General features: G+C 39.1%; 1 protein-coding gene across 1 annotated transcript; it reads right to left on the bottom strand.

Moving 5' to 3' along the window:
• Nucleotides 1-6624: 6624 nt before the first annotated feature.
• LOC146458143 (diacylglycerol kinase epsilon-like) lies at nucleotides 6625-14068 on the bottom strand. Its single transcript, XM_085091296.1, has 9 exons — nucleotides 13282-14068; nucleotides 11713-11856; nucleotides 11127-11272; nucleotides 10301-10358; nucleotides 9614-9727; nucleotides 9414-9485; nucleotides 9033-9160; nucleotides 8527-8638; nucleotides 6625-6909 (listed from the first exon to the last, which is right to left on the bottom strand). Exons 1-9 carry the CDS (start codon nucleotides 13975-13977, stop codon nucleotides 6769-6771), a joined length of 1611 nt encoding a protein of 536 aa, XP_084947422.1. The 5' UTR covers nucleotides 13978-14068; the 3' UTR covers nucleotides 6625-6768.
• Between the last annotated feature and the right edge of the window lie 654 nt (nucleotides 14069-14722).

The raw sequence follows: 14722 nt of genomic DNA, 5'->3' as shown, positions 1-14722 counted from the left end.
TTTTAGCTCGAAATGATCTCATCGTCAGGAAATGACTTGAAGGTTTAATGAAAGGGAAGCCTCGGTGGTGGCAGAGGGGGGGGGGGGGGGGGTACTCCCCTCGATACAGGCAATCAGTAGGCATGTGCGGCACCAAAGGTTATGGTTATTTTGCCGGTATGGTCTGAAAATGGGAATAGATTTTTAAAATTTTGGTCTGAAAGTCTGAAGATGGGTATACATTTTAAAGAAGGTCCGAAACTGAGGATACCGCAAAATTACATATTTTGATCTGAAATAAGCCGCACGCCTCAGCCAAAAATTCCGAGGAAATCCCCTCCCCCGTCCAGGGCCAGGAAGGAAGGTGACATTGCGAAAAATTCGATACTAGACTTTTTATAGGCTGCGAATAAAACGTTTCACGATGTCAGTAACTAAATGAAGCTGTTCTTTCGTCACAATCTGTGCCGGAAGCTTTCAGATCTTAAGAAAAACAACTCACAGAACTCAGTGTAGTTGACCAAGCAGAGTTGTCTTGCAGCTTCAGCCATGAACTTTAATTTCCTTTATCTCAGATGTGGGGATACTCCATATGGCGGGGTTATACGGTGGGCTCCGCCCGAAGGGGACCAGTACGCGAACGGGTAGTGAAATTTAAAAGTTTAGTATTTTAAAAGGTTCCGAAAATAGACTGAAATAGTAGGAGTTAAATCCAAGTATCAAAAAGGGTTGCATTACTAGACGAAAAGAGGAAACGAGGTCGCCAGTGGGAAACAGAGAAGGGCAATGGAAAGGGACTGAAGGCAGCTTAACGACAGAGGACTAAGAACGTGGGTGGAGACAATATCCGCAGCAGACGATAAAAGAGGCTGAAAGGAGAGAGAGCATGCAGCTCAACTCTCGACTAGAAGAACATGGAAGAGGAGAATGATGATTAGAAAGGTTATTCAGCACAGAGCAGAAACTTCTGGCACAAATTTCAACGCAAAGATGGGTCAACGCAAAAATGGGGCTTTGGCTTATCGTTAAGGTATAAAAAACGGGTCTCTATGTTTTTTGTTTTATGTGTATGACAGTGAAGCCTGCGAGAGCAGACGCCTTTATTGAAAAGGTGTCTGCTCTCGCAGGTTAATGAAAAGGAAAACATTTTAAGCAAACGTTTATACGTGAAAGGGAAAGGTTTGAATCTCCAGGCGGAGTCCACCCCGTATGAAGCTTTATTGAGTACCCCTCTCCCTGAAGGGGGAAGGGGATATTATAGGCTGTAGAATGTTTGTTTGTTTCTAACTGGATGTATTGCGCCTAGTGTACGAAAGTGTCTAGTCAAAAACTCCAGGGAGAACACACCATAAGATAAGAACAGTTACCTCAGTGGGAACTTTTTAGTTCCCAAGTAGCTGTCAGTTACCTTAAAAGCAGCGACGACGGTAACGCCAACAAAAACGTCGCTGGAAAATATAACTTGTGCTACTGCACGATTATTTCAACTCGTTCAACTTGTATTAAAAGGGGTAACCACTCAAAGGTCTAAATTAGTAGGAATGGCGTTCAAGTTAAGAAAGAGAATTCCACGTCGTGTACTCAGGTTGAATTTGGTTATTTCACGTTGTTGTTTTGTAAAGGAGGGCAAAGAAATCTATAAATTTTATAAAGGACGTACAGAGCGATTGTTTTTCATCATCAAACCTATTGTTTTGTGGTACTGCCGTTGCCGTCGCCCTCGTCGCTGCTGAAATTCCCTAGTTAAGCCCCTGTGTACAGGAGAATGCGGCCTCCTCATTGTCAAAATATCACATAAAATCTCAGAATGCATCATCTAACCGCGAAAGGGCTGTGCAGATTCTAACAATTCTTTACGATAAATATTTGAACTGATTCTTTATTCTCTGTGATTTTCACATTAGCTGTTGTGTACTTTATTATACATTTAACATACGCGTCCCTCATATTTGAGTCTATCCATTTTCCAAGAAACAATGGCGTTTGGTATAGTTTTCTCAGTTTAAGGTTATGTTATGATTATGGTGTTATAATTAATATCAGTGTCAAATCAATGGGAAATAGTTGTTATTAAACAGTTAGATGGCGATCAGTTGTTGACACGTACGTTAACTGAAAAACAGAGACGGGTGTAGTTTCCGAAGTTTTAAACAAAGTTTAGTCAGTTGGTAAGCGAGTACTTACGGTTTTTTGAAGCGAAATCTTCCCAACAACTAACTCACGCGAGAAGTCGGAGAACTGAATTCTTGGAACTCACACAGGGCACGAATTACTAAGATTCCACTCAAGCTGCGATAAAATGATCTGAACAATTGAAACATGTCTCGGATATGACTGAAATACCTTAATTAGACTTTAATTGGTTTATGTGTGAGTCTTCCGCTTCTCCGATGCCCTTAGTTCATTTGCCTGTATTGTTCTTGACTATTCTCTGGTAAATTGTTGTTTAAATGAACAACTTAACTCCCTGGGGTTTTCTGTTTGTGTTCTCAAAATGTTAGTCAGACTCAATGAATTTAATAATGATAAGTGATGCTTTAGACAGCGGAGCGTGCTACGTCATGAGCTTGTTTTCACTTGAAGAAGGAGGCGTGTGCTTATACTTAATACCGTAAATCTCGTTTGTAAGACCTCCTTCCTCAAACAATACCTCGTGTTATAGGCCTGCCAGTAATAGCAACAAAGTGTATTCTGGTAATTGCTCCCAGACTAGTGCATGTTATGTAGATCGAAACCAACTGAATTGTTCGTCCAGAGTATGAAGACGCTGTACAGCGGTTACACGCGTTACATACGGGACACTTGATGGAGCGAGCACGAGTGAGTGAGCGTTGACTTCGTGTCAGGCGGACATGTTGGAATAAATTGAGGAGTGCTGAATTTTAAACCCTTGTGACGCTTACTGTACTACATACGAGATTTATTCGATTCATTGGCAGCGTGGGCCAATCATTACAAGCTTCAGTTACAAGCGCGTGTAATCAACCAATCAAACGTTGATTAAAAAGCATGTAACCAGTGAAAAGGGAGACAAAGTTCTTGATTGGTTTAGCTTTGCAATTACTCCGTCGTATCTCATTGGCTGTAAAAGACAACATGTCTTCATGTTGGAAGGATGTAGTGTGTGTTGCACAAGTTTTGTCCTTTACAATGTACCCTTGGTGTGCTAGTGTAAACGAGTACAGTTCATTTACAAACAATCAGTTCACCAGTTGGATTTATCACAGGCGTGGCCGAGGGATTGAAGTCGGGGCTACCGTGAAACAATTTTAATTCCGGTTCACAACGCTGGCGCCCTAACTTTCAACCATTCTTTGTCCATGGTTTTGCACCACCATGGCCAACACTGGACACGAGTCCAATAAAATGACATTGCATTTTGCAATTACTTTGAACGTCCATTGACGGGAAATCCAGGATGTGTTCTAAAACTGGGGACGCACTGTTTCGTTCTCGCTGGAGTTTGGTTGATTTCACTGAAGTCAGAGGAATATTTTTCCACTCCTTCAACCATTTCAGCCAAGTTCAGTGATACTCGGTTGAAAAAGTTAATCATGCAAAACAACCGAAAATGATTATTCTCAATCTGACCTAAAAGACGCAAAAACAAGGCAAAATGGAAGAGAGTAACGGATAGCCATTGTTGAATTTAGTACTTGACCACATGTACATTTAATTTGTCTATTTGAGGTATTTTAGGACATTAAGAATTGACCTCCCTTACTCCTGATAGGAAACAACTGAGGCAAAATTGTGAGAGCGTACACTTGCCGATCAGTGGAAGCCACTTAGCAGTGCCATGTAGCTGTAGTGTTATCTGGGTTGTTATCGTTTCCTAGTTCCTAGGCCTCTCTCTGTATTTCATCTCGGTCAATCCGTTTCGGGTCACGTGGTCCGAGCGAAAAAGCGAGGCTTACCCCGGCCGTTCGCCTCGGTTACGTCACCGAAATGAATTGATCGTGAGGGCCTGGGAGAAAGCCATACGGGGACTGGGCAAGTGTTATCTCAATATTTTGCACGCGGTTCACTTTTGTTTCCACTTTTGGCTGTGTAAAATGAAAGAGTTCATTAAAATGTAGGGCTGGCCCGAATGGCTGATACACCTAGATAGATTTAGATACTGATGTATCTAATTTAAACCATCCGGAGACGCAAGGAGACTCTACATTAGCATGTTTTAATGAACTCACTAGCTTGTTAATCCAAAACTCAACAAAGAGTAATTTCCCGATGACTAAACGGTCCCTATAATTTATATAACCTAACAAGATCACATTTCGCCTCGCTAGTGGCATCTGAGGGATTTAACTCGATGGAAATCTGTACTGAGTGGAATCTACAATTAACGCGATTTAATAAATAATCAAATCTTAGGACTCTGGAAACTCTCTATAAGCCAGAGCAACTTACGTCTTATGGCATTGAATGTGGTACTACTTTTTGAGTCTGTGGAAAGCACCGCTATGTATAATCATCATAGTACTGTATTTTCTCAGTGTGATGTGTTTGTTACGACTGCTTTGTAGGTTTTCAACTAGACTGATGGGTGAATGATATACTATGTATAATAAATAGCTTACTGATTCGGCTTACTTGGCGTCACTGAAGCAAACACCAAATTGTTTCATCTAACTAACAATATCCGTCTACCTCTTGCTACGAGCAATGCTAATTATCATAAAATCCACCAACCTTCCAAATCACCAAGCAATCGTCAAAGTTTCTCGTCGGGACATCTTGGCGACGGCTGCTGCAATCAGACAGCCATCGTGTTCTAAGCCATGGCCTTGTCGAAGGATTAAGTTAATTTATGTTTTTGCCCCCAATATCGGACCAGTTGTTAAGTAAGAAAAGGCCTCGGTAATCGGTGTTATGTCGCATTCAAAGGAACTCATTGTACGGTGGATTAATTTGTTAATTATGGCTGCCTTAAATTGCACATGGTATTTAACATATTTCATTTTGACAACGGCAAATGAAATAAGCCAGCAAATGTCAATTGAAAATACATACGTTATGTGGGTTGTTAGTGCCTTTGGCGTCAAAGCCGTTTCCGGTGGATCGCGCGCGCCCCTACGAACGACCTTAACGGTCAGGCTCGTTATTCGGTCGGCCGACAACTGCTCTCCGAGACCATACAAGGGACCTCCTGTTTCACCTACTGAGGCTAATTTACACAAACCTATAAATCGGACCGATATGACAATGAGTGAGCGGACGAAAATCGGCCCGATTCAGTATAAAAATCGATGGCACTGCTATACTTTTTTGAAAGATAGGTCGATTTTCATCCCGACCGCTTTTCACCAACAAAAAAGACATTGGTCGACAAATTGTGAGGCCTTCACAAGCGCACAATCAAGAATACCTCAGCTGCACCCCGCGCTCCATACTCATGTTATCTCATTCGCTCAAGAACATTAACGGAATTGGAGCAAGCCGGTCTAGGAATGAGGGAGAATCGAAGTTAGACAGCATTGCGCTCTCGAACCACTCCTAAGTGAAGGAAGTTTACGGCGGGGGAGGGGTAGGAAGGGTTAGGAGACTTCTGTTACACAGTTGTTTGTTAATGTACTTTAATAGCACGGTTTCTCATGAAAGTTCTTTTAAGTACTGCTTCATGAAGCTTAATTTAACTTGGACCCAAGTTATAAATACCGCAAAATAGTAAAATAACTTCCCTGACAGTTTTGTGCCACCCACAACACTGCACGGAATACCTCCATTCGCGTACGTTTTCGTTCTTCTTGTTTTCGTTTCTTTCTCTGTTTCTTTATAGCGTGAAAATCTGAACTCGTTAAGTCCCAAGGAACCGTCGCGTGCGGACTCTGCACGTGTGCTGTAACGCTGGCTATCGATTAAGGACAATCGGGAACTTAAGCAACAATAACGGCGACAGTAACGGCAACGCCGAAAAGCGATAGATTGCACATGCTTCTTAAAATTTTGGTACATTTCTTTGTCGTCCTCAACAAAACAACAACGTGAAATGACCAAATTCAAGGTTTGTGAAGAACGTGAACACACGACGGGAAATTTTTCACTCTCTTTCTTAACTTGAACGCCGCTCCTACCAATTTGGTTCCTGGGTAGTCCACCGCTTCTGTAAAAGTTGAACGACTTGAAATAATCACGAATTTGCCCAAATAGAAGAAAGTTATGTTTTCAAGTGACCTTTTCGTTGGCGTTGCCGTCGTCGCTGTTTAAGTTCCCGAGTGCCTCGTAATAGAGAGGTGCTCTTGAACAGTTTATGACTATGCGGGTCTTATCAAGGATTATTGAAATCCAAAAAGACTAAAATTGGGGGTAGCGACAATAAAGCAACAACAACTCTAAAAGCAGTGTAAAATGCAAAGCAATGTATGGCATTTGAACCTTAATGCGAGGTTACCACCAATATTCCTTTTAGATACGAAAAGCCCTTAAGCGTTTGAAACCCTAAAGAGTGATCAATCAGATGAGACCTATTTAGAGGTATTTTCCGCGGCACTCTGATTTGGCTTCGACAATAGTCCTTTGGGAAATGACAGTCGAGCATTGAATTGTGCATTGTGGCGATTAAATGGGTAAAACTGAAAATTCCCTGTAGAACTGACAGTCTGTTATGCCCTAGTCCTTAGGACGAAAGAGCTCCTAGTCCTTGCATCTAGATTTCTCCTGAAGTATCTTTCATCTTCGTTTCGATTTGTTACCGTCTAACAATTCACAAACGACGCTTTAAAACTGCTTTACAAATTTGTTCTCACAAGAGCATTCTCCTTAAAGCGACGTAATCCCGCAGTATTGTTATTAAAGAGAGATCAACTCTTTTTCTTGCCGGCCCAACATGAGGGCCTGATTATGGCGAGTAATTGTGATCACGCAAGGGCCTTCTTCCCAGGGCTCTCCGTCAACTTGAACCGGAAGGGACCTGGTATCCTTTAGAGTTAACTGTGGAGAGGTGAAACAGTTCATTGGTTAAGGTCAATGACAGTAGTGATAAGAGTCACAAGAACGGCAAGATCAGGGTGTTAGGGACGGTGGTTCCTTTTGCTACCGCGCATACGTTCTGCGCATCTTGGGATGGTCCGAGACGCTCTGATTTCTTAAGGACTGTGCCTACTAATTCAAAGGTATTTTTTGCGCGGTTTTATGAACATACGGGAAACGAATACCTTAGCAAGTGTTATTGAAATCCAAAAAGAAAATTTGGGGTAACCGTACATTTTTCAGAGATTAAGTTTCAAGTTGGAAAAAAATTCCATACATAGTTATGTATTTGAAGCTTTTTACAAAACTTGTTGATTACCTTATTCGTACTAATTTTCGCGAGGCTTTAATTTCGCGATTTTCGCGATTTGTGAAAAATCGCGAAATTAAAGACTCGCTAAAATTAGGGTACGCGAAAATTAAACACGCGAAATTTAATACACTTCTATAATTGCTTTAATCAATGATTAACTGCGTTTTTAGCTGCATGGTAATTGTCATCAGTCTATTTATCTTCTACTTCAGCACTTTCTTCATCTGAATCACTTATTTCTTCTTCTCGTCTTCTTCATCTTTTGTGCAGTCATCTGTGTGGCATAGGTATTTAAAATCATATTTTTACAATTGACTTTTACATTGACTTTTATTAAGTACCATATTGCAGTAGCATTTGATTGATTTGCAGTATTTGCTTGATTTGTCTGATTATCAACGCTATTTCTATTACGTAATTGCAAATCATGATTGTAAATCAATCGTTATTTAAGTGCTCATTCAATAAAAAACAGTTTTCTAAGTCTGTCTTTTGTCAATTTTCGCGAAATTAAATGCCCTAAATTTATCATGTTTTGCAAAATCGCGAAAATTAATGCTCGCGAAATATTCGTGTTCCAAATTCGCGAAATTAAGTGCCCGCGAAAATTAGTACGAATAAGGTAATTATCTTTGGAAAATGCGTGGTTACCCTCAATTTTCTTTTCGGGTTTCAATAACACTTGCTAAGATCTTTCCCTGCATATCCATAGGCCACACAAAATACCTTTGAATTAGTAGTCACCGTCCTTAAGCCGCACAAAAACAAGACACAAAAGGAAGTTCTTATGGCGTCTTCTTTGAAAATACGAACATCCCCTCTTTCAACAGCTCGGCCACGAAACAAACTTGCTCTCTGGGGCGTGGGGTGGGGGAGGGGAGGGGGAGGCATGTACCTATTTGGCATTAATGTGCCACAAGAAGATCACGTAAAAACGTTTACAGAGAGAATAAATTGCAACCACAACATTAAAGTAGGAGGGTGGGGCAAAAAAGTGTCAAACCCATCCTGACCAAAAACTTGAGCAAGATATGACCCGAGATGTGGTAGTGTACGCTTTGTGTAAGTAATTGCAAAGGGTATATGGTTTTTAAGGCATACTTAAAGTCCATTATTACAGAATGCCATTGTTTCGTAATTTTCCCGGAGAAAGACCTTTTGCTTTGGATATAGTCAAGGTTTTGGGTCCATGCTCCAAGCGGCTCCTCCCCAACTAAGGTTTTGCTGAATACACCTGGGACGCTACAAACGGTTTTGGACCATACCTTAATGGACCTTGCTTGGCCAAGCCGCAGTGGGTCGGCCATATTGACTTGTAGTCTAGCAATATGAAGGGCAGAGTAAAGACCGGCTACTTCCAATACTCCATCATTAATACTGTGAAGGGAAAAAAGGGCTGATTATAGACATGAAAAAGTGGTTGACAAAAGGGTCCACAATTAAGACCTACACTAAGTTAAAGTAACTATAAGAAGATAAGAGTAAATTAAGAAAAAAATAAAGTTACATATTTAATTACATACTTAACTCCATTAATGCTAAATATATTCTGGGAATAGAACTATGGATTAAGGCCAGAATGTTGAAAAAATATTTCACAGGCCTAAAAACTCTTCAAGAGCTTTTGGTAATGGGCACCAGGTCATACTAACAACCAGATCCTACAAATCCCTCACAACTACAAAAACAAAGTTAATTTCTGATAACTCAAATGATTCCAACAAAATACCAAATGTTATTGAAAAGCAAAGGTGAATAACAGCTGACTAACCTTGGAGGGGCAGACTGTTCCTCATCTCCACTGACCCACAATTCACAGCCGCCACACCAGCTGTTTATATTCAGGAAAACTATTCCCTCCAGCTCGGGTAATTCAATTTTTTTGCCATCCATTTCAAGCTAAGGAAAAAGTTCTGTCATGTTTCATTTTCTATGTGATGTCACTATATATATGTAATTATACCTTTTAAGTAAAGAAACTGAAACACAGAAAGTCACTTCAAGTAAACTTATATTAAAGAAGATAAGCTACCAAATGGTTGACTGTATTTTAAAAACACTTTTTATCATAACAATAGCAATTCTCTATTTAAAGCCTATTGATAATAAATATCATCAAAAATATATGTTGTTAGGGTTATCATAGCTGTACCTCAACAAGTTCATGAAGGTCCTTGCAATCTTGCTCCAGTACATCTCTGGCACCATACAATCCATACACTGCCTGCAAGGAGGTAAAAAAGCATTTGTTAATTTTTCCATTAACATTTGTCAGTGTGATAGTTTGGTTAAGTGTATAGGACAGAATTTTTTTTTGGTTGATCAAATTTTCTTTGAGTAAATTTTTATTACCTTATTAATGATACGGCTTGTGAACAGAGATGGCTGGCTTTCCCGATGAAGATGAAAGTTCAGAACAACTTTTGCATCACAGCCTACTGAAAAGTAATTATTCATCCAAAATACCTACAGAAAGAAATGGAATTATTACTTATTTACACAAAAGGGCTTAGTGAAAAAAAACATATTATTAAGCATTATATGTAAATAGATTGTTGACTTTTTGAATGAGATCCATTGAAATATTCTTGGTAAAAATTAATGTCACTAAATTTGTTTGTTGCAAAGGAGCCAGTGTTTAAATTATAATAAAATTAAATTGTATACAAAAATTTAAATTATATAGAAAATAAATTATTTCTTTTGTTTGTTACAAAACAACAAAACAGAAGAAATCAGCAAAGCATTACTATGAAGTAATGAAGTAAAAAAAAAATTTATGCCCATTTGAAAAGCCTTTCAAAGAGAGCAAGATTGGCATTTTCTTTTTTTTTTTTTTGAATATCTTTTCTTGTTCCAGAGATGTTCAAGTTTTTGTTCAAAAACTGATGATGTCACAAATAGTCTTGGTACAAAGATAAATCACAAAATCAAGAATATCTTGGAAAATGTTGGAATGATGCTGCTCAAACTTGGCACCGACAATAATGTATGCCAGGTAATATTATTATAAGAAAACAAAAGGATGCCCAAACTTACCTTTTTCCTTCTTCTTACATCAAAGTATCTCCTGTTACCGTCTATAGTTATTTTCCACCTGTGAGGAAACAGAACAATATTGGAAATAAAGACCGCTTCCATGGACTTGTCCCTTCAAAAGTATTCTAATGTCTCTGTGTGAACAAATCATGGGACATTAGTCTCTGCGACCAGTCCTCTTGTGTAACTTAATTACACTACAAGAGATGTGTCCCAGGGACTAATACTTCCTCAAATGTACTGCCACCAGGCTTTTAGCTCTGGGCCCGGTTTTTCAAAAGCTGATTAACGGTAGGTAATTCCCGATTAAAAATCAACCAAGGTTTTAATCTCGCTCATTATAAAAAAATTTTCAAGAGCTAATTTTAAGCTTATGGTAAAGAAAAGTTTAAGTCAAAACTAAAGGACAAAAATCTTTTGGAAGAATCTTTATTGATTAGTCATTAAACTTGAATCAAAGTTTATGTTAACCCAGGATTAGCTTAATCGGGCTTTGAACAACTGGGCTCTGGGCCCAGTTGTTTAATTATAGCCTGATTAAGCTAATCCTGAATTAACAAGAACTTTGGTTCAATTTAATTACACAACAATAAAGATTTTTCAATAAAATTTTCGTCCTTAAGTTTTGACTTTGACTTTTCTTTACCACTAGCTTAAAGTTAGAGTTTAAAAACAATCTTAACGAGCGAGCTGAAAACCTCTGTTAACTTTTAATCGTGGATTAACGTCAATCGCCTTTCAAACAACCGGACCGTGGTGTGTAAAATCATAAACCTTGAATACAAACAAGTAGCCAAGAAAGAAGTTTGCTTTCAGACAATTTCACCTGTCCAACGGCATCACTCTAGCTGTCATGACAGATGTCAGTATCTCACTGACATCTTCTTCTCCTGTATAACCACTGCCCCATCCCAAAACACGTGCCAGGTCATTACCAGTGCCCAGTGGAAGAATGGCAATGTGTGGAGGCAGCTATAGACAAAAAAATTCATCATTGATTAGAAAAGTATTCTTTGCCAGATATGAGCATGTCTTTTTTTTTTCTTTAATCTTACGCCACCCTACCTTCAAATAAAAAACACAGCTTCTTCAATCTCTAGTATCCAAGATTCTATTTAGCACAACACTGTACACATAATGCAGTGGTGGATTTTCTTACACACCAGGGTTTGCAGTGAAGTTTTCCTGACAAGAATATTTTCTTACCCCTGGTCTAATTTTTGTTCAAAACAGAGGTTAGGGGAGGGAGCAGTAGCGAAATTTTTCTGACTAGAATATTTGCTTGCATCTAGCCTAATTTTTATGGGAAAAATAATTAGGGGAGGGAGCAGGAGAGAGGTAGGCTGCTCACATAAATCCTCTATTTATAAAGTCAAAGACAGGCAAGAGCAATAATGTAAAGATTTACAAACCTTAATTTTGACTTTATCCAAGGCACCAAGAACCCATCCAACACTGCCATCACCACCACAGATAAGAATACGTGTCCGGTGATCAGACAGTAACTTACAAAATTCCAGTGCAGATTCAGGGGGAACCTCATGAAGATCTACTACCTAGATACAGAAAGGTAAATATTAAGATGGCTGAACTGGGTTAATGTTGAACAAAAGGCCTAAATAAAAATATGTTACATTCTACCAATCTTTAAGAAGATACAATATTATTGTGGGCTGAGAAACAGTTGAGATATTTCTAATTAGCCATGCAAATAATATAGGCAGCTTGTAAAATGCTTTTCCTAGCTAGTCCAAACAAGGTTATGCATTCTGATTGGTTTAGCATAAATTACCAGCTACACAAAAAAAGTGTTTCAAATTATTAGACATCGTTTCTAGAATCAGTGGTCGTAATTGATAGTTTGATGACTGCTGAAATTTTAATTTTAATTCAATTCAACTAGTTTTGTCTGGAAACATAGGCTGTGCTATTTTATCTATAATATAGATATGATTTTAAGCTATAAAAATAATTATTTCCCTCAGGCTTAGAAATTATTGCTAAATATTTACCCCAACTTCATCCTTGCCTTGGGATAAATATACTCACCAACATGCTTTCTTACACTTTGCTTCAGTGAATGATATTATTATTATTATGAAGGTAAACATTATATATGAAATACATATATTTGAACTGTGGATGAATAAGTGAATGGCCAGCGCAGTTATGTATGCAACTTAAGGAAGCATAAAGAGGTAAGGGTTTTTCATTGTTGTGGTGTTTGTGAAATGATGAAGGAGTGCAAAAAATTGCATCTGATCATGTGGACAAACTGTAAGCATCTTTGGAACCCAGTCGTTTGAGCAATACTTTTAGGCTATCTCTGACATCATCACAGTTACCATGGCAACATGTCAGCTCTACAGAAAGGACCTCTAAATTTCAGTTTTTGCAAATTATCTCTAAGTCAGTAGTCTCCCACGCAGCCGTTTTTAGGCTCGTCACGCAATGCGGCTGCGTAGGAGACTACTAAGTCAGTGACCTGTTTTTATTGCTTTGTTGGAAAGAACCCTACATTCTTCAACTCCTCTGACAAATTATATGACAAAAAGTTATCCAGTAGATCTTACGTTATTTCCAAAAAGACATTTTTTCACAATCAGAAAATTCTACCGGATAACTTTCGTACAAATGTTTCTATATTTTGAAGTGGCATACTGAATTTTGCATGCATGGAAAAAATCAAGATAGGTCACCACAGAAAATTTCGAGATAAAAACAAATGTTTCCTGCAACTTTTATTCCCGATTTGCACGATAATTTTTACGCTGCATTTTCACTTCCAGTGTTATGCACATGCAACTTTTGACAGACATTTTGATGTATTCCACTGACGCGTACATCTTAGTTATGGTGCGGGTGGGTTACGCGGACGCGGATAACAACCCTTTCGAACCTCCTTAAGTAATTGCCGAAAGAAAGCTTTAAAAAAATATTCAGGCTTGAACTGATGTTAAATACATCAGCATGACTTTTACCTGTACTGGGTTCAGTAAGCTTTTGAATGCCATTAATAATCTCTCTCCTTCATTATCTCCACTCTTACAGTTAGCAAATACAAGTAACGGACTCCAGTTTTTAATCGGCGGTGGATTAACTTCACGAACAACAAATCTCTTCTTACTTCGCCAACTTTCAACTGTCAAACTGATGCAATGTGGAGGCAAAATTAACGTTCTGTATTTTCCAAAGTCGCACACGTTTGGTTTGCTACGAAGACACTGATCATGGGTTTTGTCCTGACACCACAGACATCTAAGATCACATAATCTAGGTTCTGTGCCGCAATGAAAACCACAGACACTACACGTACTGCAGAGAGGCAAATTACCTCGTACCCATTGATGGTTCATGTAATTCCTCTTTGAAAGAACCAGCACTTTGCAAGCAAATTTTTTTGTCGCACCATCGATGCATTCCTCGTGAACTGTAATCGCACAGTTCTCACAGTACCCTCCTCTGACTAGAGGACGTTCGCAGAAGTTACAATAAGTTGGTTTATCGAGGATTTCTGTCATAAACCATCGATGACCTTTGTGAGGATCGCCAACACGAAAACCCCGCTTCCATGTCAGACCAAGGAGCTTTGTTAGAACCCAGGAGAGTAAAATGAAAATTCCACAGCAAGCAAGAACTTGGTAGGCATCGCCTCGCCATTCTAAGATGCTTCCCATTGGTTTTAACCATATCCAAAGTGAGCTACCAGAGAGACAGCATTATGCATACACCTGCTGGAACTGCCATGTTGGAAATTACCCATGATACACTTTGGTGTGGAGAGCTCACGCCATCTTTACCCCATCAATCACGCAAGTTGTCACGCAATACAGAAAAAGAGTGGGATTTCTGACCAACCAGGATGCTGGTACTGACATGGCACTATTAGGAAATTATATTTTTCTATAGTTGTGCTATCCTCCCTTTCTTTAAGAGAGGATAACTGGTGTTGGAGGAAAGCTAGTGGCATCATTTCTCAGACCCAAGGCTAGGGGAGTCGGGGGGCTGTAGCCTGTGTACACCTGCCCCCTCCCCTCAAGAAAAATCAGGGAGTGGGACACGTCTCTCCCCCCGATTTTTCCTGGGGGAGGGGTTAAGTTTTCCATTTGCCAGCATGTTTGTAATTTTCTGTTTGTAATAATTATTAACTCACACAGCCCGCCTCGATTAGCTCTGCTATATGCAGGCTGTGTGTATTCCTGTAAAAGATATGAATATTTAATAAGTTGTTGTTGTTGTTATTGTTGTTGAGAGTCAGTCAGGGTGGGTGACTAAGTCTCTGAGGATGGCTAAAATATTGTACTATTTAAGTCATTTTTTTTTACCCTATTTTGTATGGTTTTTGCATTTTATTTTTCAAAATACATACCTTATCAATACTAAAATCATAACGGCACCCTGAATTAGTTTTTCCTTTCTTCA

Source organism: Pavona decussata, unplaced genomic scaffold (assembly GCF_977016875.1).
Source record: "Pavona decussata unplaced genomic scaffold, jaPavDecu1.1 SCAFFOLD_234, whole genome shotgun sequence".
Taxonomy (NCBI): Eukaryota; Metazoa; Cnidaria; class Anthozoa; order Scleractinia; family Agariciidae; genus Pavona; species Pavona decussata.
The sequence above is the reverse complement of the archived record's forward strand: the minus strand, read 5'-3'. Positions and strand labels throughout refer to the sequence as shown.

Excerpts from the sequence above, each read along its gene's own strand:
- LOC146458143 (XM_085091296.1), bottom strand. The coding sequence starts at position 13,977 with ATGGGAAGCATCTTAGAATGGCGAGGCGATGCCTACCAAGTTCTTGCT. Across the intron at positions 11,857-13,281 it reads GCTTACTGAACCCAGTACAG|GTAGTAGATCTTCATGAGGT; the intron begins GTAAAAGTCATG and ends TTCTGTATCTAG. Across the intron at positions 9,486-9,613 it reads CAAGCCGTATCATTAATAAG|GCAGTGTATGGATTGTATGG; the intron begins GTAATAAAAATT and ends ACCTCCTTGCAG.